This window comes from Branchiostoma lanceolatum, chromosome 6 (genome assembly GCF_035083965.1).
Source record: "Branchiostoma lanceolatum isolate klBraLanc5 chromosome 6, klBraLanc5.hap2, whole genome shotgun sequence".
NCBI lineage: Eukaryota > Metazoa > Chordata > Leptocardii > Amphioxiformes > Branchiostomatidae > Branchiostoma > Branchiostoma lanceolatum.
In genome coordinates, this window is record NC_089727.1 from 19,877,824 (window position 1) to 19,904,013 (window position 26,190).

At 40.0% G+C, this 26,190-nt stretch overlaps 1 protein-coding gene and 1 pseudogene across 1 annotated transcript; both read right to left on the reverse strand.

Annotated features, from left to right (window-relative positions):
• Positions 1 to 11,008: 11,008 nt before the first annotated feature.
• On the reverse strand, positions 11,009 to 16,425 carry LOC136437574 (uncharacterized; annotated as a pseudogene).
• An 8,354-nt stretch (positions 16,426 to 24,779) lies between these two features.
• LOC136437575 (mucin-21-like) lies at positions 24,780 to 25,959 on the reverse strand. The gene is made up of 2 exons (XM_066432193.1): positions 25,068 to 25,959; positions 24,780 to 24,874 (listed from the first exon to the last, which is right to left on the reverse strand). The coding sequence occupies exons 1-2, from the start codon at positions 25,957 to 25,959 to the stop codon at positions 24,780 to 24,782; spliced, it is 987 nt and encodes a 328-aa protein (XP_066288290.1).
• Positions 25,960 to 26,190: the final 231 nt, after the last annotated feature.

Consider the following 26,190-nt stretch of genomic DNA (forward strand, 5'->3'; position numbering starts at 1 on the left):
AAAACTACAACAACTACCGTCGGCATGGCAATGTATTTTTTTCATTGCCAATCTTGTTGAATGATATTTGGAGTAATTTAGAATTATTTCAAATAAAAGGGTTTCTGAGTAACAATAGTTCTAAATTTTTCTAAAAGATTGAATATGAAATTTTGAATTTATTCAAATTCAATCAGATAGTTTAGAAATATTTTGAAAGTTGCTGCACAAAAATCTCTTTATTAATAATAATTTCTAAACATCTATAAGATTCTTTCACTTTTAGAAATGTTTTAAAAAATGGTAGGAAATGGTAGATAATGGTAGAATGGTGATTGCCCCCATAAAGTAGATGCTAGTCTGGCCCTTATGTCTGCTTTTGTATATCTTTAGATTCCACTGCAGGACACTGTTGGGTCCTTTGTGGAGAACATTCGTCCCTATTCTTCGCACAGATGTGTGAGTTGCTTTCTTCCCAGCCCTCTGACCTACACTGCTCGGAAAGTCTAATTTTAGGGAGTATCAGGGCCTTTACACACCCGTCAAATTCACCGTGTAATGGTTGTGTCCATGGATTTCAGGGATCGCCGTGTCCGGTCCTAGATTTTTTCTTACACACCTGGACCTGGAAAGTGCATGGGAATTTACGGAATCCTTATACTTGACGTGTAGTGGAAAACGGACGACAAAAGGACGGTAATTACATACGGCCCTTCGTGCGTTCTAGGTGATAATTGTCTGTACATTACTGACGTAAAATTATGTTCTACTGGTAGAAAGCGGAACAAAATGGCTTGAATTAACGTGATCTAATTTCCATGAGTATAGTAAAGAGACCATCTCATATAAGCGATTAGAAGCGTTTCTACCAGCTACAGATCGTCCGTCCGAACGAAACGGATAATTGGCGTCCTCATATCTTGAATGTCATTGCATTTGAAAATCCACCTAAGTCGACAAGAAAGGTCTCCAAAAATATCAGAATTATGATTATTGAGGCTGAGTTTTGTATGTACCAACATTTTCAACCGCGCGGGACGCCGCTCGATCTAAACAACGGTCGTTCTAAGATGGGCGACATTTCTATCGCCCAGAGACCCCCGCCCGCCCTGCTGAAACCCCCGCCCGCACTGCTGAGCCCTCCGTCCGCTCAGAAACCCGCGCCCGCTCAGGAACCCGCCCGGGCCCGAAAGCCACAGCTGAAATATACAAAAGGCGGTTAACTAGGATACGAGATAATCTCATAACTTTTTCCCAACACGAAAACCGATGTCCAAATGCCCAATGATAAAACATTTAAAGGAAAATGTAAGTATTTTACTAAAAAAAAAAACACAGACCCTCTTGTTTAACTTAGCTGTTAGATAAACGGCTCTATCTGGTGTTTACATAACATGCGCCACAAGCCTACAGTTCCATCACAGTGAGACCTAGATCTACGAGTTGATTTAAAATGCACTGTTGTAGAATTGTCATTTTCCTGGTGTAAATATACTAGTAAACAATCAGTTCATTGCTTTGGTGGGATGTGTATTGTGTTGTCTGGTACGGTTTTTCTTAGACAGAAGCCAAAAACGCCCGGCGTAAAGTGTTTTTTTTTTTAATGATGATCACCCGGGCCAAATATTCTTTTTTATGTTCTTTTTTATGTAAGGGGTAGCGTCAAAATAAGTCTTGCACTTGAGTGCGCCCCCTTTTGTCACTCTGTATTTCTGTTTAAATGTTTGAATAAAAAAAAAAAAAAAAAAAATATTGGCAGAATTAGCCCTACGACGTCAGCCGCTGGGAACGAAGATGAAGGTTAAGATAAAATAATGTTTCTTTGTTACGAAATAGGAGATTTTTTCTCAACCTCACATATACACAGTGCGTATCACCATGCTAGATAGAAATATTAACTTCATCACACGACACGCACGAACTATTTATGTTTAGCCATACCTAGTATGGCTCAACATATAGTTTTTACTCATGTTTCTTCTCCTTCTTCTTCTCCTGTCAAATCTTCAAATCGATTCATCTCTGTCCTTTTTTTTATTAAATGACCTGAAACTTGGTACAAAGGTAGTTTAGGCAAATACCCATACACGATTTTTAAATTTTTCCGATATTGACCTTGAAAATGATTTTATTGAGGTTTTTCTGACCAAAAACGTACATTTTGGCCTCCTGTGCTCTGGAAATACATCCAAATGACCTGAAATTTGCTATGGGGGTACATTGAACAAATATTCAGAGAACCCCATTCGCACTTTTGGCAAACATTACTTCAAAACACGATTTTGCAGGGTATTTTGAGGAGAACATTGGGTATTTTCCTCATATGACCTATAGGTCATTGACCCCAATTGCACCTGGACTTGCTGTGAGCCTTGCGACCACCCGATTGGCCAATTGAGTTAATTAAGTTGTCTTGCATTTCTGGAGCAGGTGTGCTGCATTTGTAGTATTCATACCAAATGTGGTATGGGAATGCGCAGGACATGTGCTTACTATCTCTCCTTTGTTCACTATTTTTGAACAAAGATACATCTCCAGTCAATTCCACGTCACCGAGAGGGTGTTTGTTGCCTTTTGTTGTAACATTTTCGAAACCTTTGCAACAACCTAACTGATATGAGTGAATGTTTAGAACAATTTCGAACCTTTGTTTGACTTTCGAAATATTTTCTACTGCGTTCCAGCATGTTAGAAACATTTAAATCGGCGGGTACAATATTGATATAAGTTTCGAAACTATCACAACATATAGATTCATCTTTTGTTCGTACAGTTTCGAACATTGGTTAAATGAGCCATACGAAAGCAATTTACACGTCCCTGCTAAGTAGCTGATAGCACCTAATGATAGACCAATAAAGACGCCCCACCGCGAGAAGCCTGGCAGGCGATCGTAGGTGTTTTGTTTACTTTCGCGGTATCAAAAATTTCCACGTGAAGAACGCGGTTGGGTACTCCCAAAATCCTACTACGCCGGACAGAACAGTTTCCATTAAATTTGTTAGAAATCTTGAATAGATCTAGTTTTCTATTGTTAAAAATCCGTTTCAAGGAAACACGACACACACCACGCTACCGGCACGGTACGGGGGTGTCGCCAGCCGAACAAATCCCCCACCGCTCACGTTAACCCGCACCCATTGTTTACGTTTGGAAGAGGTGAGCTGAGAAACACAACGCTCGTTCAAACCTTACTACCGTTGACTGTCACGCCCTTCGAAGCGGTAAACTACAGTCCGAAGATTTCTGTGTGTCCTTCAACAACGACCAATAATCGAAGACTCGTCACTGCATGGCTAGCACAACAAAACAACGAGCACGCTCAGCTTCTGTACTTATCGCCTCGGCAAAGTTTGGCGACAAGTTGGAAGTTTGCTTACGAGGAGGAAAGACCGGACATAAACATTTTACGTGATTATCGGGAAAACACCATGTTCCGTTGAACTGGGTGGTTAAACTGCAGTTTAGGAAATTCTATAACAGGAATAAAGTTAAATCAATGATTTTGTGAATGTTTATTTCAGCATTAGTTATTCCAGATATTTTCAAACTCCAAATTCTTCAACACAACACGGGAGATGGTTTCTCCTCAGACTGGCGCGCAACTACTGACAAAATTGATTGATGATCTCTCTCTGCAGCCGACTTCATACATGATCAAAGACATCAAAGGCGGGCGGTGGGCGGTGCGCAGGGAAACTTGAATATATAATGTGGCGAAGTTGTTGCACAAGGAATTCTCACGCTGAGGGGTACATGAAATAATGCTTACAAAATAGACCTCTATGAATCGGGCCACATTCAGCAATGGTAGACGGATTCGGGGCATGCCGCGCAAAACACACGGTCTCACTGGGGACAGGCGTTTTGGTCCCGCACGTTGTCGCCGCTACGCGATCGAAAGCACGCCGCTGTCTGCCTCGGACCAACACGCGTCTCCCGTGATGTGTAGCGTCCACCAGGCTTTCCTGCGTACGGGCGTATGGATCGTAGAATTCGGCAAAAAAAGGAATGATTAGGCCAGTAGAGTCAGTCCCCGGTAAGGTCAATGATTCGCCCGTTTGCGCTTGTAACGTTAAATGAACTTACCCTCTGGTGGCCAAACTTCACTGACAAACATTCTCCCTATTTCTATCATGAGCTTGCGTAGTTAGTCTGGTACTATTATGTGCCGGGAATGTTTATCTATCGCACGCCTTGGAAGGAAGTTCAACCATGATAAATGGTCGGCCTTTGTGAAAATTTGGAATCCCATGCTGTTGATTTTCGTGATTGAATCTGTAAGAAAATATATTTTCATGTCGTTCATGTTTTTGGGACGGACGCCGGGACGGGGTGAATTTTTCTATCATAACATTTTCGTCCCGTCAGTAATGCAAATCGAATCGTGTTACACACGAGGCAAAACACTAAAAACGTGGGTCTAGTGGAGTGTTTTGGAGCGGGAAAATGCCGGATATTAGCGGTGCCGAACAGTGTACATCGTCGCGCGCGGGTGACGCTCCGTCAAAACAAATCCGCTGGTGGTCTAGCGCGGCCACCGAAAATAGACGGAAACACACAGGAGGACTTAGCACCTTCGTTTACGGGGCAATTGTGAACTTTTGTTACAAATTGTTCGAACATTGAAACATTTGGATAGATGGTTTGAAACTGTTCTAAATAAAGAGATTTTTGTGCAGTTACGTTCGAAATGTTTCCAACATATGTTAGATAAGTTCAAACATGTTATAAGTTTCAATTCTTATTGTTTGAACAGTTTAGAACTATTGTGACTTAGACATTCTTTTAATCAAAATAGTTCAAACATATTACAAATATTATATTAAAACCCTCTCGGTGACTTGGAACTGACTCGTATTAAACCAAAATGATGCAAAATTTCACATGTGTCTGCCTTGGTCATGTACACAGGCCCTCATTTAAAAGTTTGGCATACAGCCTTTCAAAACAATTTTTTGAAATAAACAATTTTTTGGTTTCGTTTTTTTCAACCCAAATGTATACTATTGAATCATGCATTTAAACAAAGGGGTGTCACATTTCTATATTTCACCCATACTATCGCTGCAATATGTTGTTTTTTGGTAATTTCCTTCTTCTCCTGTCAAATCCTCATATATATCATTATGTATACTATGGAAAACTTAATTCTTTCCTGGGGTTAATTTTTTTAAATTCAATTTTGAACTGGGTTGATTATGCGCGAGAGTGTAATTTTGAGCGGATATTTGGCACGGAATATCCCATTCTTGCAAGGGGAGGATTCTTTAATTATTTATTGCAATTTTGAGCTGGAGTGATTATGAAAAAGTCCATTTGTTAGCAGTAGTGTATTTGTTTATGTGGATATGGTTTTGGACTGGTGCATATTGTGTTGAGGTGCTACTGGAAGACTCCATTCCTGTATGGAGGGACTAATTGTTTTTAAACTCAATTTTGGACTGGGGTGATCCATTTTTTTAGTGGAAGTATTTTAGAATGGTCCATTGTTATTTTGGGACAGTCCATTTTTTGCATGGCGAGGAGTATGGCTAAACATGCTGTATTTGCTCGCAAATGTTGCCTTTCTAGTATCAACATAGGTCCATATGTCACAGTACAATACACACACATGTTCACCTTGCAATGAATAGTGTCCATAGTATGTTGTTCTGGAAGATGTTATTTATTTGACTCGACGTATTCAATTTTTGTCGCCGTTTATATACTTTTATAGTCGATAGAACGATTTACTAGTACTTAAATGCAACATTTGCATTGTTAATCTACTGATTTTCCAAGCTGTCGTTGTCGATAAGACACAGCCGCATGTTTTTACACCTTCCTTGGCAGGTATTGTGTAACTGTGAAATACCAGTAATCAGACTGTTCAAAACTAAATCTATACAATAAACATACCTGGCGTTTCACAGGTTATTGTGTCTATCTCCATGCACATTTTTTGTAAAAGAGAGCCCAGCCAATAGCATCTATTCTAGCACGTGGTTTCAAAACCAGGGCCAATCAACGCTCATGTCACCATTTTCAAATATATCAGTTGGCATTTCAGGAGTTGTCATTTGTGTGCAGATGTGTACTGTTGCTGTCTCTTGTAGACTAGCGTGTGTTATATAGCCATGCCTGGGATCATTTGAAGCTTGGTTACTATTCTACGACGAGACTGAAGCAAGGCGCTTGAATGCAGAACATCGTGACATGGAGCTACCGTTGTGACGTCCTTCAAAAGCACTACAGCCCGGACTTTTGACTACGACTTTTCCCCGGACTTTTAGACGGATAAAGAATGTGGAAATTGCAACGGCTTGTCCGTCTGAATTGTGAAGCAACTGCAACCCTCGTTCGTTTTGATAGGAGCGACGAATCATACGGACTGCGCTACCCCACCAGGCTAGGTTTCAGTACGACACTTCTGCGCCACTCACGCCCAGACGAGAGCAGATGACGACGTCTTCAAGAAGCTAGAACAAATAGACGCTAGTGCTGGCGGACCATTATACGGTGAATTTCCTGCTATACCGCACAGCCACACTACATAGGACAGAACCTGGGGAGATAATTAGGTGATAATTGCCGCTAAATTATGCACTTTACATCGCCACACGGACCAATACACGTTGAATTTCCTGCAGTGTACGGTCATTTCAAGGGTATATGTCCGGGTGTGTAAGGCCCTTTCAACGTCCTATACACGACAGTGGTCCATTTCCGAGAGAATCTAGGGAACGTACAGGACCGGACGCGCAACGTAAACAGGCCCAAAATCCCATGATTCTGAAGGAAATGCAGAATTTCCATGAAAGTGTAAGGCAATTTCTGACCCGGAAATTCGGCTTTCCGCGCAGTGCTATTTATAAAAATGTTGCAAATAAAAGTAAAATATGGTAAGAAATTGTAAATAGTTGTGAATAATGGTAGAAAGCTGTTACCATTATTCAGCAACTGTTAGAAATATCATATTCCACATGATGAATATTTCTTAAGTTTAAGAAAACCGAAGAAATATTCATCAAGTCGAAATAAGATTCAAAATATTTCTAAAGTATAAAATCTATCACACAAATAATTATGATATATCGAAAGCATGTACAAATTATGATAATAACAACCCTCTTGGTGACTTGGAATGGACTTTAGTAATTTTCATATCTTAGAGTGTTCCCCGTCACTGGGAAATCTTACCATTTGTGGTTAAACTTACGGAAACTGTTTTATAGCCAAATGCTGCATATTTCATGAGTTGCAAGAATACAATAAAACACGACCCTATCCATTCTACATGTTTACCGATACTCCTAATGTGCTTCTACAAAATGTCTACACTAAACGTTTTCCTGCAAACTGATCTATCAATTTGTTTTCGTGGATTCAAAGGCTAACGTAGCGCTACCACTTGTCTGCAATTGAATTCAAAACGGCATTTGTCTCAAAACCGCGCGGACCAAGCTAAATATTTAACAAATTGGAATAAATATCAGCCATTGTTAAAAAGCTTTTCTCCGCCTGTTTAACGCCGTGCAAGCAAGCTGAATTATACTGACATCTATGAAGAAGTCTGTTAGCAATACCCACTATCGTCAACTTCAGTCTTTTCCCATCTAGTGCTTGAATAGATCAGAAAAAAAATCACATAAATTGTTCAACGTAGTCTACAGACAAATGATAGTAAAGTCAGTTTCTTTATCCCACCACTTACTTGACGCGATTGAATAGAATAATGTTGTGCAGTAGATTTTAACAACGCAGAGTAGCACGTGAAATCACTTGATAAACGCATGGCAATAATATTTGACGTGCAAAAATGTAACGTACTAGGTAAAATGGTCGCTAGGTTGTATGAAACTAGCAAGAGTTTCAAATCCCGAATCCCCACCGATAGTTTGGCTATCAAAGAAAGGTTTAACATCAGCTAAATTTGAAAGATAGTAGCTATTGGGGGAGTTAGAAAAACATGATGAAGTATACGCGGTGTCAAATTACATATGTAATACGCCATGCATGACGTCTCCAAGTAACTTGCTGTTATGGTTCAGGAGTTTAATCTGCTGTGTTTCTGGAGGCAAACCTAATTCATTGCTTTGTATAAAGGAGAGTCATGACTAAGGAATATACTTTTGTAGTTATTTATTGCTCATGAGAAATGGCATAATATACCTCGACATGCATGCGCATGGTAACAAGTAGCGCTATCTTACCCCCTGAAAATTAGGTAACTCCTCAACTTTTTTCAACAAGTGGACATTCCAACAATTCCCGTACTTTTAAACTAAACCTTCATAGAGAAAGGAAAGGAAACTTAAAACAAACTTACCTAGTTCCAGCCGCGGGCGACAACTCTACTCTCTCAAAAATGAACGCAACCTTCTTTGTCCGATAGTTTGGTTCAGCCAATCACTGAGCCTGATTTAGATGCACTCGGTAATTTCGATGCATTCCACCCTTGAGCCACCCAATCAGCGTTTTTGTTTCTTAAACTGCACCAGCACAAGGCTTCTGGGTATCTGCGAAGCTGCCTGTGAATGATTTAGTCAGGAATTGCACGAAGAACTGCGTGAACCATCTCATCGCCCATAAAGTTCTGATTAAATTTGTTTGATAGTCACGTGTTTTGTGCTGAGCAATCAGAAAGGTAATGTAAGCAGCTACGAAGCTGCGCTACAGATGAATAATTTAGTCAGGTATTTTGAAATTGCCCAAATGGAAGCGTCTTTTCGGCATATAGAGGGACTATTTTGAACCTAGAAGATAACTGAACTATATATATAGGAAGCAATGAGAAATTCGTAAATCACTTGATTATGTGCCATCTTCAAATGTTCCCTACACAACATTAAGACAGAAAAAGTACGTTGTCGCGACAAATTCGTTGAAGATCTGTGTGAGCTATGATAACACCAATAACATTCTCATGAATTTGTTTGATAGTGACGTGTTTTGCTCTGCACAGTCAGACAGTTGCCAGGTAGAAATGCTATTTTTAGCGAGGCTGTAGGGCAAGGGGGCCCGTAAGGGGGCGCTAGTGAAATGTGCGTGGAGTAGAACAGTGAAGGAGAGAATAACCTGTTTCTCTACATGTCGGTATGCAATACACGTTATCCTATGGGAAAATGGAGAAAAGGAATATGACATTATCTCACAAATGATAACCGGATCTGTCATCCAAACAACTTGGATTGGTCATTTAGGCTCAAAACAGCCATCTGACGATCATCCCACTGTCTGAACAGGTAGCGGAAATCCCCAAGATGGAAAAGAGTCATTTGTTCAAAGTGATACAAGTATAGAGTCTTCCCTACTATAGCCACCCCTAAACTGGCCGTATAAAAAAAGATTTAAAAGTTAGATACCGTAGAATCTGCCGGGATTCGTGGTCATTCTGCACAGTGTAGGACAGCTTTAAAACGTTTATTTGTTCAAGTATAGGCTGATATGATACAGATATTATTTGACTAGGCTTTATTATTGCTCATGTATCATGAATATCGTTGTAATATTGTGGTAACTCACACACGATGAACATCATGGCAAATGTACTTGGCGACCTTTCTGTGACATAAAACCTTACATTTTTTTGCTGTTGTTGCTCATACGAATACTAGAGGTAATGGCTACTGAGCAGTTTTCACAGTAGCCTACAGTTTACCAGGCTGACGATGTGACCTTCAGCACCTGCACATGCGCAGTAAAACGGAAACTATACCGTATGGCGAAGGCCTGTTTCACTGAGGAGGGGGTGCTGGGAGACATATTTTCTCATCCTGAATGTAAAAATAATCGAAACTAGAAAGGCAACATTTGCACGAGCAAGTACGACACGTATCGCCCATTTCCCTCCCCATGCACAAAGAGACTGTTCTAAAATCACCCCTATGCAAAAATGGAGCATTCCAAAATAACGTTTAACTATTATAAAGTAAGACCATGTAATGACCATTGTAAATATCAACGCCGTCCAGGCTAACGTTTATTGTATATCTGCAATATAATGTTGCAATTTGAATAAAGAATTGAATTGAAGACCAGTCAAAACTGGATCTCCCCCAATTTGAAACCCTATGCATGGATGGGCTCTTCCAGGCACCCATATTCATACTGAACCATTAAAAAACACCTCCACCAAAAAACCTGGACCTTTTTGATAATCAATCAAGACCAAAATTGAATTTTTAAAAATGCCCCCCTCATGATAGAATGTACTCTTCAGGCGGGGTATGGACCAACAAGTATCATGCAAATTTCAGAATGTAAACAGATCTTGCTGAAGATCTAGATATCTTCTGCGGAAGAATTTCCGCAATCCGAGAGTCCAGACAATTTTTCATTACGCAGCGAACAGTTCTTCGAAGCAACTCAGGTTTTGCAAAAGTTTCACAAATTTCTGCTAAACGTACCGCAAATTCTGGTGCGTATTTCGTGACCTAGTACCTGTACTGTAACACTGACACATACCACCATATATAAAAAGTATTGCTAGAGAAATGATACACAACCATTTTTAGAGATTTGAGCCTTTGCGTACACTTGGTGTAAGTTTTTTTTTTTTATTATTCAAAGAACATAACAAGATACAATAAGAGAACCATCCAACAATAAGTGCTCATATACAAATAATAAGAAATCAGGTATAATAATAGTAACCGAAATTCGGTAATGATCACATAATTCATCGAACAGAGATGAATAATGTAATGTAACTAAAGATTAAGGGATTTCTTGCATGACAAAAATAACAACAGAAGTTTCAATGTAACAAGAAATGAATCATATGAATCACATATTCAGCTGCATAACGTGCCCCATTTCCCCAGGTGCTTGTCCAATTTGTCTTTCTTAAGGGCTATATAATACTCTACCTTGTAAAAAAAATGAACGTAGTTGAGAAAAGACTCAAAATTCAAAGTACTTGATTTTCTACATCTATATATATAAACCTTAGCTAGTAATGTTATTAAATTTTCAATGGGGGGAGTTCCAGAGTACAAATTACCAAAGATAACATTGAATCCATTTAACAGTAAATATCTAGCTGTTAATACCAGGTTTTGATTTTGTTCCAAAAGAGGGTTAAGTTCGGACATTCCCAAAAGACATGTATGTATGATTCATCCTCATCATGACAGAATGAGCACAGTGGGGTATCTATACATTTCCAAATATACAACAGCTTATTTGTAGGTAAGAACTTATGCAGAATCTTATATTGGAAAAATCTAGTTGATGAGTCAATAGTACATAACATCAAAGAGGTGTATACTTGTTTCCAGGGGATGGGGGTGTCAAAGAGGTACAGCCATGATAATTGCACCTTGTGAGAAGTATCAATAAGATTGTTACATATCAAAAAGAATCTATACATACTCTTATTAATTTTTATCTGTTTTAACCATCTATTGTTCTGTGTTGCAGGGATACATACTTGGCCTGGAGAAGTATCACATAAAATTGATTTCCATTTGTTGGGAATGGCAGAGACTAATTGATTATATTTAAAGTAATTACAAATTCTTCCATATTTTGCACAGAATTCATCATAAGACATAATACTGCCATCAATATTCATGATATCATTTATAAAAACAATTTTTCGATTGATAAAGGCATTAAATATGACCGGTAAGCCTTCAATAAGAATATTTCCATTCATAAATAATAATTGTTGTTTGATCTCATCAGGGGTTGTGGGGATTTTATACTGATATATGTACCATGCCAATAAGACTTCACTTAAAAACAAACTTATTCTAAGATGCTGTATAGACTCTAGCTGAAAGAAAGGAAAAAAAAAATTGATTGAAAAGCCGGGTGCATTTTTAACAGCCATGTACTAAACCAATGTTGATTAAAGTATACTTTGGGGACCCACGAAGCTTTTATTGTGAGTGCAAAGGCATACAGGTTTTTAAGATTTAGACCACCATTGTCAATGGAATTATAAATTGTTTTTCTACCAACTCTTTCAGGTCCTCCATTCCAGATGAAAGAGAAAATTTTCCGCTCATACTGTATAAATAACTGTTTGTCTGGCAATGGAAGCACCTGAAAGAGGTGGGTGAACTGAGGAACAATTAAAGAGTTAATAATAGCTATTTTACCAAATAAAGATATTTTTTTTCCCTTTCCAGGGACATAAAATTCTATCTAATCTATTTAAGACAGGTTCAAAATTATCGACAATAATATTCTCTATATTCTCAGGTATATGAATACCTAATAATTTGACATTACCATTCACCCATTGAAAAGGGAGATGGGTAGGCAATTTGAAATTGCTGTTTTTTAGGGATCCAATTCTAAGAATTTTGCACTTTTCAACATTTAAGGAAAGGCCCGATATTTGAGAAAAATTTTCTAAATCTTGGAGAAGCGCATAAAAAGAGGCTAAATTAGGAGCAAAAGGGAAATTGGAGTCGTCTGCATACTGTGAAATTTTGGTGCATCTCCCCATCACAGATAAGTCAGACAAGTTTTCATTATGGCGAATCTTAATGGCTAAAACTTCAATAGCAAGAACAAAGAGATAAGGACTAAGGGGGCAACCCTGCCTTACACCTCGATGTAAGGTAAAAGGGTTAGACATATAACCGATATTTAACGCAGAGCTGATAACATTATTATTTAAAACTTTTACCAAGGCAATAAATTGGGGGCCGAAATTAAAAAAATTCTAAAGATCGTATGATAAAATCCCATCTAATAGTATCGAAAGCTTTTTGATAGTCCGCGATAAATATAAGACCAGGTTTATCTTCCTGTTCATAACAATCAATAGTCTCAAGAATACGTCTTATGTTATCTCCTATAAATTATGAATAAACCCCATTTGGTCTTCATGAATAATATCCTTAATAACAGATCTTACTCTTAAAGCTAAACATTTAGACAGTATTCTATAATCACAACATAGCAATGTAAGGGGCCTCCAATTGTCCAATAATGTAGGGTCTTTATCTTTCCCATCACTACCTTGTTTTAACAGTAAAGAAATAATTCCTTGTTTCTGGGTATTGGGTAGGAAACCTTATGCAAGTGAATAATTAAAACATTCAAGCATGGGAACTTTAAATACCGAATAAAATTTTCTATAAACTTCAACAGGAATTCCATCTAAACCAGGGGATTTACCGTTTGAAAAGTTATTGATTGCATGAAATAATTCTTTCTCTGTGATAAGTCCCTCACAGCCCAGCTGTTGATCATTTGATAATACTCTACCATAATCTATAGGGAAAAATTGTTGAGTTCTCTCAGGGGTTAGGGGCAATGGTGGGTCTTTAAAGGAATACAAGCTCGAATAAAATTCAGTTTCTTTGTTTAAGTTTTCTTCAGGGTTACAAGTGAAAATATCATCTGAGATTTTTAATTTCTGAACATTCTTTCTGGTATAATTTCTGTTAACCATATTTAAAAAATACTTTGTGCATCTCTCCCCAGAATCCATCCACTTAGCCCTTGATCTTATAAGTATACCATTTATGCGGTGTTTGTATAATAATTCTAATTCATTCTGTTTATTCTCAAGGTCCTGGAGTATAGGGTCTGGGGGGGAAGTCATATTATCAATTTGGGTGTTCAGTTTGTTTATATCATCAATTAATTGTTTCTCTCTGGATTAATATTGTTTTTTCTTAAAACTAGAATACTTAATACAGTGCCCCCTAAAAAACATTTGGCAGCTTCCCATACAATATGGGGATAGGCTGTGTTTCTATTGATATCAAAAAATTCATTCATAAGTTCAACAGTTTTCTGATAAAAAGATGTGTCTTCTAATAAAGATGTATTAAATTTCCAGTACCCCTTTCCCCGAGGGAATTCAGCAGTTACAAGGGACATAGCAATTAATTTATGGTCAGATTTAAAACTGTCGGCAATCACACATTTGTTTACTTTATTAATTAACTTAAAACTAACTAGGAAATAATCTATCCTACTCGCTTGACGTCTACGACGCCAAGTGTATCTGATGGTGTTAGGGTTACGAAATCGCCATATGTCGTTTAAATCAAATTTACCTGTCAGTTCAGAAATAGAGTCATGAGCTTTAGGGTGATATATTCTATTTGTTCCAAGTCTGTCTAGTTGTGGGTTTTGTACTGTATTGAAATCTCCAGTTAAAACTAAATTTTCATTACATTCAGGAAAATTATCTAGTTCCTCCAATAAAGTCGAAAAGAATACTGGGGAATCCTCATTAGGGGCATATAAACTAACTATACAAAATCCAAATTCATCAATTGTTAAATCTACAATAACAAATCTTCCATCAGAATCCGTTTTGACTTGGTTAATAGACGGATTGATGTTGTTTTTAAAAAGAATGGCTGTACCCCTTTGACTGGAGGTTCCATGAGAAAATAAAATGGATCCCCCCCACTCATTTTGCCATCTAATCTCTTCAGATAAAACAGAATGTGTTTCTTGTAAACATATGATTTGGTACGGTTTATCATTTAACCAAGTAAAAACCCCTCTACGTTTAATAGAATCACCTAGACCATTACAATTATAACTACAAATCTGTACCTCCACCTGGGTCATGGCATATGGGGAATGTCAGGAATACTGGAAAGGCATCTGGGGGAATGGTGCGCAGCAAAATCATGATGACAAGTGAACTAATGTAAACAAACAAAGTTAGATAAAGGGTAACAAAATTCATAATCAATGTGATAAAATGATTGTCAAAACTATTGTTAACAAACAAAAGTACATAAATGGTAACCGAAACAAAGTGCGAATGCGAAATCCAGATATAATAAATCATTGAACAAAGGTTTAAAGAACTAATGATCAAAGAAAATGGATGGTTTACATGTATGAGCAAACAAAACAAAACAAAACTCAAGTATAACTCGAATGGATGGTTCTCATGAAAACATAAATACAGGGTCACTTTATATGGGGCACTGTACATGTGTGGCTCCAATAAAATTTATCAGTATTCCGCAGAAAAGAAGAAAGTGCATAATTATAAAGCTATAGCAGAGCAAACTTAAGAACTCAATCAATAAATCATTTTATTTATCAGCACAATTAGCAACATTAATTATTCAACAACCAAATCAAATCATACAGGCAACAAAATATAAGATAAAGGCAACAAAACAGAAAATTATGGGCCAACAAGGCATCATATCTATTCAACAGAACATAATAGAAATCAAAATAATAAACAGTGGTTAACTGTATTATATTAAAGAAACTCTGTTAATCAATGTGCACATACTATTGTAGAGTGCAAATAACACCTTTATCTTGGAAATTAATGCAGAAAGCACTCTTCTGAGTTTCAATCTTTTAATATCAATCAATCCATTATGCATGCATTACAAACATACATATGAATTACAATATAATACAATACAATACATACATTTCTGAACCACGACAACTCTTCGACATAATTTCAAAGCCACAATATGTTGAACTAAACAAAAGCAAAAACATTTTGATGTGGTTTCTGAGTTGTATATCTTCCAATAATTCAAACGTTGCTACTTCCTGAAAAGTGCCAACACTACAAGACCTTAATTCCTGAGTCATGTAATTTAACAGATCAAAAGTTCTTCATTCTCTGAGTCTCAATACAAAGTTAACAGTTCAGAAAGCTCTTGCTGTCATTAGTGTCAACCTTAGTTCAAACCTGTTTCACTTCCATAGAGTCTTTGGTAGCAAATACAATGTCCACAGCATCCACTTTCTTTACAGTCTTCCCGTCAACAAGTTAAATCGCACATGTGTCCTTCGGAGTGGTCCAGATGGGAATCCTGAAGTCTCTGCGGCTGTCCTGGCTCTGGAGATCTCAGCATCGCGGTCGGGAACAAGTTTCCCCCGGGCCTCCTGAAGTGGTCTCGGGAGATGTTCGTGCACCACGTAGTCGTAGTCCTTCTCTCTCCGTCGTCTTCTCCCAGCACGCAGGATCAAGTCTCGCTGTTGAAAGTTCACAAGTCGGGCCAACATTGGGGGGTCCAGTCGAGTCTGTGTTGGTTTGGCGAGCCGATGTACAGCTACAAGTGGAATAGGCTCGTGTATGTTCAGATGACTGGAAACAAAGTCACGAAACACCAGCACAGAATCCTCGTCCTTGTTCCACATCAGTCCCCGAACTATCAAATCAGATTTCATAGAGTACCTTTCCGCTAGAAGGTCTGCCCTGACTCTGTCACGGCGTTCCTGTTGTAGTGCATGGCGTAGTTGAGTCAGTTCATCACACTGAAAGCTGGCGCCATTTTCTAGGTCGTTTACCCTTCCTCTCAGTGTTGTGATTTCCGCCGATATGTCCGCCACTTTGGCGTCTAAAGTCTCCAACTTGCTTCCCACAGCTTTAAACTCTGACAGCACTGCCTCATGCTGCTTCTTGGACTGAGACATAAACAGCTGTGCTAGTGCACGGAGTTCAGGCGAGAAACTATCCAGGCTCGGCTCGTTCAAATTGCACTCCGCCATCTTGGCTAACTTGGAGGGGGGGGGGGGCTCTTGTGCTGTCCGGGATTTTGCTCTCTGCTGACGTTTCTAGCTCGTTTCCCCCGGCCTTTCGACATCAAAAGGTGCTGCCACGTATTACCGGTCCCTTTCTTAACAAAAAGGGTAGACAACGTAGCTTTACAGACGACAATTGTGCGGAAAAATGTTCGAAAATGTGGAGCCACCACAATTAGCGTGTTACGTGGGGGCCGCCATCTTGGATCTCTCTTGGTGTAAGTTTATAAAAAAAGTTATTGCTATAAATATATATATATATATATGTATGATCGTATGTACACACAAAGAGGAATATAGAGTAGTAGATTTATGTCGAAAAACACCACCAGAAAAGGCGTAGATTTTGACCCTTCTCAATTGCACATAACTTCATCAGGACACAACATTAACACTAGAAAGGCAAGATTTGTGAGAGCAAATACAGTATGTTTTCCCCTCCCCCTCCCATTGTCCCCCCGTTCAATAATTACGCGCCACCTGCAAGACAACTCACACTCCAGCTGCACGTGGGGCTTGGGGTCACTGACCTTTAGGTTGTGATGTTAACGTTCGTAATTGCGAGATCTCCTACTCGAGAAATTACAGACAGTCGAGCGTCGCCGCGTATATCAGCCAAATTACCACTGTTTCGAGTGTTGTACAGCCGTTGACTCATTGTTTGTTATCTCCATGAAAAAAGGCTTTTTCATGAGATACTGTTTTGCTTGCGTTTGGTGTCTGTGTGTATGTATGTGTCACCGGACGCTTAAAGTCGCCATAACTGTAGAACCTGTACATGGATTGAAATGATTTTTGGTATGTGAGTGGGTGTCAGGTGGAGGAAGGTCAAGGTCGATATTGGGCTTCCTGGCATGTGTGACTGGAACTGCAATGGCGTATTTGTTAAAATCTTAAATATAGAAGAACTGAAGAGTGGATGGACAGATCGTCATGTTCTTTGGTACACAGGCAGGTTAGACCAAGTTGTACACACTTAAGTGCAAACTATGCAAATGAGACCGAATTTGCATAAGTTAGGAGGTAAATCGTTTGCATGTGTGTCGTCGGATGCTTAAAGTTAGCATAACTGTAGAACGTGTAGATGGATTGTAATGATATTTGGTATGTGGGTATGCGCTGGGAGGAGAATGGTCAAGGTCGATTTTGGGCCCCCTGGTTTGTGTCCCTGGAACTGCAATGGCCTATTTGTAAAAATGTTCTAAAGGGGTTTAACTGAAGAGAGGAACAACAGATTTTCATGTTATTTGGTACGCTGGTAGGTTGGACGGAGATGTACACACTGAAGTGCAAATCATGCGAAGTTATTGTGTTTGTGTGTGTGTGCGCGTGTGTGTATGTTTGTGTCACCGTGTTTGTATGTATGTGTCACCGGACGCTTAAAATCAGCATAACTGACGAACGTGTGGATGGATTGAAATGATATTTGGTATGTGGGTAGGTGCTGGGAGGAGAAAGGTCAAGGTCGATTTTGGGGCCCCTTGCATGTGTCACTGGAACTGCAATGGCGTGTTTGTAAATATTTTCAAAGGAGAATAACTGAAGAAAGGAGCGACAGATTTTCATGTTATTTGATACGCAAGTGGGTTGGGCAGAGATGTACAAACTGAAGTGGTAATTATGCAAATTTGGACTGAATTTGCATAAGTAATGAGGAATATCTACTTCTCCATTGTGGGTATGGGCTTTGAGGTCACACCTGTTGAATCCATTGGTCTCTTATCTAGGGCGAGTATTCCCCAATTCCCAACAGCTGGTGGTTCCGCTACCCAAATCCAAGTAGATGTAAGGGTGGTAACTCTACTAATGGTGTTGCAGAAAGTTATATGTACCTTTTGTTTCATAGTACGGATGTTATATTTAAAATGTAGGTACCTTTAGAACAGGTCAATACACCTGACAATAATTTATGCTAATGAGGACCTAATTCGCATAATTTATGCATAATCGTGTATTTCCCTAACCGTAAAAGCTGTGGCTGTCATATGTGAGATGTAGGTACCACTAGGAAAGGTGAATACACCTGGACATAAATTATGCTAATGAGGACCTCATTTGCATAATGTATGCAGAAACTTGTATTTCCCTTACCATAATAGCTGCAGATATCATATTTAAGATGTAGGTTCCTTCAGGAAAGGTTAACACACTTGTCCATGAATTATGCTAATGAGGACCTCATTTGCATATTTTTTGCGTAAATGTGTATATCTCCTACCGTAAAGGCTATGGATGTCATATTTGAGATGTTGGTACCATTAGGAAATGTAAAAAAGCCTGGCCATAAATTATGCTAATGAGGGCATCATTTGCATAATTTAGGCATATCCCTTGCCGTAAAGGCTACGGATGTCATATTTCAGATGTATGTAATTTTAGGAAAGGTGAACACACATGGCCATAAATTATGCTAATGAATATCATTTGCATAATTTATTCATAAATGTTTATTTTCCTTACCGTTAAAGCTACGGATGTCATATTTTAGATGTAGGTACTTTTAGGGAATTCGAAGGTGAATACACCTGTCCATAAAATATGCTGATGCGGACCTCATTTGTATAATTTAGGTATAACCTTGTATTTCCCTTACTGTAAAGGCTACGGATCTCATATTTGACATGTAGGTACCTTTATGAAAAGTCAGAAAACCTGGCCATAAATTATGCTAATGAGGAGATTTTGCATAATATATGCATAACCCTTACTTTAAAAGCTACTGATGATATATTTCAGATGTAGGTACCTTTAGGAAAGCTGAACACACCTGACCATGCTAATACAGACCTTGTTTGCATAATTTATGCAGAAACTTCAGGATTCCCTTGCACTACAGTAAATGCTAAGGGCGTCATATTTGAGGTGTAGGTAACGGGAGGGGAATATCCTGCATTTTCCCGAAAATGTTGCCTTTCTAGGTTCTATTACGTGGATACCCTCTGGCACACAAAACAAAACAACCAGCGGCAACAACAAATAACTAGGGAAAATAAACACATCTCATATAAAAACAAATTTCATGGAGATTTTGGGTCTTCGGACTCTTGTTTAAACTGGTACGCTACGAAGGCGCTACTCAAACTATCTTACGCATTTTCAGTGCCAAATTTAGGTAGGCAAAAATGTACGTTTTTGGTCAGAAAAAACTAAGGAAAATCATTTAAAAGGCATCGATAAAATGAAAACGAATTCATGCTTTGACCTGTCCCAACCCCGCAGGTGCCCGTCGGCCGGGACCCAAAGCCACAAATTTGATCCGGTAAACTGCAGGGTATTGGGGGGGGGGGTCCTTCAGATGCACGCACGATTAGCTCAGAAATCGTCTTATTTCACTTTAGATTACCTGAGGTTGAGAACGTGAAGTCTGTTCAGTCTGATAACATAAGAAGCTACAGATAGGTGACATTTATGCCCGTACCAAGCGATTCTTTCCGTTCGCCAAGAAGTTTATGTTTTCAGGTACGCCAGCGGTGGGCTGGGCCTGAATGTACGTCAAGAGCATAACTCGAGAAACCTTTAATGGATCTTCATGATCTTTGGTAGGAGATTAGCGGTTGTGGAACAAATGACAATGGTTCACCTGACGTTTTCCAACAATACTGCAGACGACTTTGCACGACTTTGTGTTTACAAAACAAAACAAAACTGAATGGAATAGGCAAATATTAAGAACAACCGCAAGCCAACCGCACACACTCAAGCCACATCTTCAGAAAAGTTTCAGGTCCAGTTTATTTCTTTAACCAGAAACAAAAGAAGTTATAGCCGCATGTGGTTTCCGTTTAGAACTTTATTGGAGCACACACCGACATCTTTCGTATGGCTTGTTCAAGGAATTAGAGCTCAAATGAGCACATTAAATTGTGTTCTTGCTTTCACAGGCCAGGTGCAAAATGTCCTAGGTAGCTTAACCGATCACAGTACACCAAATATTTTGGTGGTACATTCTGTTCTTCTAGTTCTTAGTGCACTGACTACATTACATAACTTGACCTCTATCAATGTGACTTCATCTTTTGCAAGAAAAACTGAACAAATTGTTAATGGATCTTCATGTTTTTTGACAGGTGAGAAGCGGTGGTTGGAATGGAGGTCAAGTTCGAAATAGTTCACCTGGCGCTTTCCTATATTGCAGCGGGCTGTGTGTGTATGTGTTGGACAGATATGTGGACAGCGAAACTCGAGGAGCTGTTGATGGTTGCGCATGATATTTAGTGAATAGGCAGGGGTCTCTAAGAGGAAGGTCAAGTTCGATACGATCGATGGTCAATAAATAGAAATTGTCCATTCAAATTTGAAACTGAATGCCCGTATATTGCGCTTGACCTCTAAGCCCTGCGCGTCACATATTTAAATGTGCTCTCCATATCGTGCTTGTTTGAGTCGACTCCCTGTAACTCCTAAACTGCGTAGCGTATAACCACACAATTTGGAATTTTGGGAAGGATCGTGCTGGGTGGGCATCACACTTCGTGACAGAAACAGAAACTCCCGGATTCTACTCACCATATGCAGACAGATTTCCCCTTCGGCCTCCCCCCACGAAAACATAAGCATTCCTTCACCAAGAAGATTTTTAAAAGATACATTTTTTACCAGTTTTTTTTTACATGTCCGGTATTTCAATTCTCATGATTCGTTGGCGCAAACCAATGTTGTACACCCTACATAGCTATGACCTACTCTGAATATAATCGTATAGGCACAACGATGTACACTTACATACACAACATGATGGCATATGACAGAAATAGTTTTAACAAAATTGTAATATCAAACTACTTTTAACTCTCAGCGTTGAAATTGTAATATCAACTACGTTTAACTCTCAGCGTTGAACCGACTTTAATGATGCCATTCGGCAAATTGAGATAACCTATGCATCTTGTACACGTTCAATGCCATTTGATTTTTTTTTGGGCATTATCATAAATGCTATAATGATATGAATATTTAAGAATTTCTAAACTTACCTATCCATCTATATCTAGGAATAACTTTCTTTGAACGAAATTCACTCTACTATCAACCGCTATCCTACCAATATTCAATAAGAAACAAGAGTACTGTTTGCATAAATAAAACTAAATCCATGCAATAAACTTATCAGTTTAGTTAGATAGTAACAAGAGTTGCTTGAACTATTGCAAAAACTGCGAAACAATATTAGTAAACCCGGCATGACTTCCATTGCAGAGCCTATCAAGTTTGTTGTTTCAACTATGTTCAGTTTTCTGATAGCTACCGGGTTTCGATTGCTTGGATTGATCTGATATCTATTTGGAGCATGAAGTCGAAACGCGATAAATGACCAGAATCCCATATTTAAATGTAAGGCTGCACCAAGTAATTTTTATGGATGACGTCCTATGGAGACCCTAAATCTAATGCGAGAGCGCGAAAAAAAAACAAGAAAGGTCGAAAAAAACAAGATCCCTAGATTTGAAATATGATAGTCGACGACACATGTTAGGACACAAATTGAATGAGAGAACACAGTGTAACAACTAACAATTCTTTTATTCATCATGAAAACAACAATAATTTGAAAAAAATCAGTTGAAGTTGAACAGCGGTTGTTGTCCTATCTGTTTCTTTCCATATTCCATTGATTTTGCAGGCCTGCAGAAGCATAGTATATTAAAAAGGCAAAATTAGTTGATGAATAACCTTCGCATGCATTACTACATTTCTACCTATGCTTTAGAAATCCTAATGAATAATAGCAATTATTCAAGAGCCAAATATGGACCAAAAATGATAGAAATTTAGGAAAAAGCACATATTTCCCCAACAAGTATAAATAACCAGACACGAATAAATGATTATTATCCATGCAGAATACATGAACACATTCATCTTACACTCCCCCTTCCCAGATTATAATTTTCTCGTACATGGTACTTGATCCAAAACAGACTAAAGAACGGAACTTTTCATACCTCAAAAATAGACTTGAGCCTAGGTGTTTCAGTTGTGGCAGCTGTCTTGTCGACCTCCATGCGGATGAAACACCCGAACTGCTTGGTTGCCTGCCCCACCTGTAGGCCGCAGTAAACTTCAAAGCCTCTCCCGATCTTCTTGTCATTGCAGAAGAAATCCAATGTAGCTGATATTGACAAGACTTGCTTAAAATTGTACGGCCGAAACCACAGGCGGTAGGCAAAGGTATTGTCGTTGAATAGCTGCTGAAGTTCCGATCGTGACGAAGTACTCGGCGCGGAGATCACCCGTGCCAAGCTTCCGAGCGAAACCCGAAGCGGTGCCGAAGGCACGAGCGGGGGGTTCGGAGAGCCGAACAGGGTTCGGTGTTCGGCGGTTTTCAGTAATGTTCGGCGAAGCCGAACTCTGTCTGGGCGAGCCCCGTAGGGGCGAGATAGGTGGGAAAGGACGTTTTAAATATCGCAAATTTCTGCTTAATTTCGTAATCCAGCTCACAACATTAAAACGATTTATCATCGACGAGACATCTACTACCAATCTAGACAAGATTGCGGGCCTAAAAGTTGTTAACAACAAAAATATACGGCATTTTATATTGTCGGAATTTGCTCGATTTCCGGCGACTGGGTTACCAGCAGTACCGCTCCTGCCGCAGCACGCCGCTGCTGCAAAACATGATGACATAACGGCTAGCCAATCAGAGGGAGGAAAATTGGACCTGTGAACCACAGTTCACGTCAGAGTTTTATTCCTGTGACGTTTCATCTCGTCTGAAGCTCATGTTGTCGCATATTTTTCCCCACCCTCCCCACAATCATGAGTCGATTCGAAAAATTTGAAGCCTCGTATCGGCAATTCATTTACCAAAATGCTGCAACAGTCGGATAAATAATAGCCACGTAATATTTTTAGAACGACCGATCCGTTCGTATACAAAGGTTCAAACAAAACAAACAAAAACTTGATTCTGTTTCACCAAGGAGGTTTTATATAGAAGGAGAGCGGATAGGACAAGTATTCATTGTACTATGATTATAGCGGGTGAGTCGCGTCAAGGTGTTAATTACTCTGATATGCATACATCCCACGCCGAGTGTTTTGTTTTTCTGGGTGCGACCCGGCGATAATGACTTCGTGTGGACTTCGTGTGGAGCGACTTCGATTTCAGGTACTTTGAGGAGGACTTTGTAACATTAGACTGAGTTACAAGAATACAACGTGGAAGATGATCTCTCAAACGCTGCAGCCGGCAGCCGCGGTACATATTTCCAACACAAGTATTTGCCCTCCTTGGTTTCACGAGAACTATCGTATATTTCCGTCTACGAAAATCAGACAAAAACAGTGAAAACCCAACTGTTCTTCACATCCAAACAGATTGCTGTGTAGTCTAGCTTTTGCTAATATGCTGTAACTCTTCAAGTTGTCAGTTGAGTCCCAAAATACCCGACAATGCACCGAAAAGGTCCGCTACACCACGACGTTCAGTGAAATCACCTCAAGTGGTAACGCTCTTTGAGAACACCGATTTCCTACCCAGTGTTTCTTTGAAAGTAAGAGGTAATTAGCAAAGGACGACGGGAGAAACCATCCCCGCTAATAAGGGGGGGGGGGGGGGGGTTCCGGAGTGAGCGACGGGAGAAACCGTCTTCGGGAGCATTTGAGCTAAAACATGTACCGCGGCGGTTACCCAACATAAATACCGTAGCCTAAAGCCCGTGCCGAAACTCACTGACTCGCCACTACAAGTCTCTCGTACAGTTGCGCGAACGTCAGCTCTCCCTGACCGACATCGAGAGCGTACCAATCGATATCAACAACAACGTTGCCGCCCTTTTTCACTTTTATGCTCACAAATTTAGAAAAATTTCCGCTGCTGACAGGAAAAATCTGCACTGCTGACAGGATGATCCTGTCAGCAGTAGAAAAAAATAGCACAACTGACAGGACGATCCTGTCAGCAGTAGAAAAAAAATGCACTGCTGACAAGATCATCTTGTCAGTAGTGCAGATATTTTTAATTTTTTCTACTGCTGACAGGATCATCCTGTCAGTAGCCACTTCCTTATTTATGCATTTCGCGTTACGAGTTTAACGTTAATTTTACGATTTTCGGCACTGTCGTAACTCTTTGGTCATAGTTACAGGAAGCGGAATTTCTTGTTTTTTTTTTCTGGGAACAGACCAAAATCAATGCGCGCGCGGACGTCATCCATAAAAATTACTTGGTGCAGCCTAAATGTAGAAAGAAAGAATAAAGAAAGAAAAACAAATGTCCGGTCGGGTCTGTAATGGTGGCCACACTAGGTACCAGTTAGTCCAAATGTACGATGCACTAGTTGCTGAACGTTGTCCTCTTCTGTCCGATCTGATCTGACCTAACCGAACATGTCGTAGTAGGCCATGACAACGTGAGCCAAAACGGTTGACGCCAGCACGCTGCCGCCAATGGTAGCAATACGCGCCCCGGAGCCTGTCAAATGACACGGAAGGTTATACGTCAAATATAGTCAAAGGAAAGAAAGCTTAAATGTCCACCTTGGTGCATATATTAAACACATAAATCATTTGGTAACTGATGAAAATGATTTTCCATAGATTGACCTTAATTTCCAAATCTTCAAACTGACCCTTGAAACCCAATCAGGACAGCCCCGTATTCTTACCATCATCGGCTTTCGTTGATGCAGTGTCTGTTGTGCCGCCAGGAGGCATCATGGTGTCACTCTGCACTGAGGTAGTCAGACCGCCAGGAGGCACTGTGTGGTCAGGCTGCATTGTGGTGGTCGGACCGCCACGAGGCGAACCTAGGTCAAACTGCATTTCAGTTGTCAAGCCGCCAGGAGGTGTTTTCAGAGCAGGTCGTCTTGCGGTGGTCCCACCACCAGGGTGTGTGGTTGGGTCAGAATGTCCGTCGGTGGTCACATAGCCAGGGTGCGTTGTTAGGCCAGGCTGTCCTTTGGTAGTTAAACCGCCAGGAGGCTTAGTAACGTCAGACTGCCATTCGGTGGTCACACCGCTAGGAGACGTGGCTAGGTCAGACTGCCCTTCTGTGGTCACACCGCCAGGAGGCGTGGCTAGGTTAGACTGTCCTTCTTTGGTCACACCGCCAGGAGGCGTGGCTAGGCCAGACTGGCGTTCGGTGGTCACACCACCAGGGGGCGTGGCTAGGTCAGACTGTTCTTCGGTAGTAACACCACTAGGAAGGGTGGCCAGGTCAGACTGTCCTTCGGTGGTCAGACCACCAGGAGGCGTTGCTAGATCAGGGTGTTTCTCGGTGGTCACACCGCCAGGAGACGTGGCTAGGTCAGACTGTCCTTCAGTGGTCACACCGCCGGGAGGCGTGGCTAAGTCAGACTGTCCTTCACTGGTCTCACCGCCAGGAGACGTGGTTAGTCCAGGGTGCTTTTCGGTGGTCACACCGCCAGGAGGCGTGGCTAGTTCGGTCTGTTCACCGATGGTCAGAGTCACAGGAGGTGTTATGTTGTCATGCAATTCTACGGAGGTCAGAACCTCATTGACTGTTGTAACATCAGCAGCCTCTACTGTGGTTATCATGTCATCTGTAGCAAAGTCAAAAGACATATACATTTCAAGTTTTGAGGCAGCGGCCACTCCATGCCAATGCCCTATTTTTCATTATTTAGATGATTTGAAGTCTTCAGGGTTAATTTAAAAAAAAAACACAAAAAAACACAGCTACACCCTGTATCACTAGGCTCTACCAGCTTTCGCGGGTCGCTGGGAAAATAGTAGAAATTTGCCAAAATAGAGTCAATTGTATGAAGG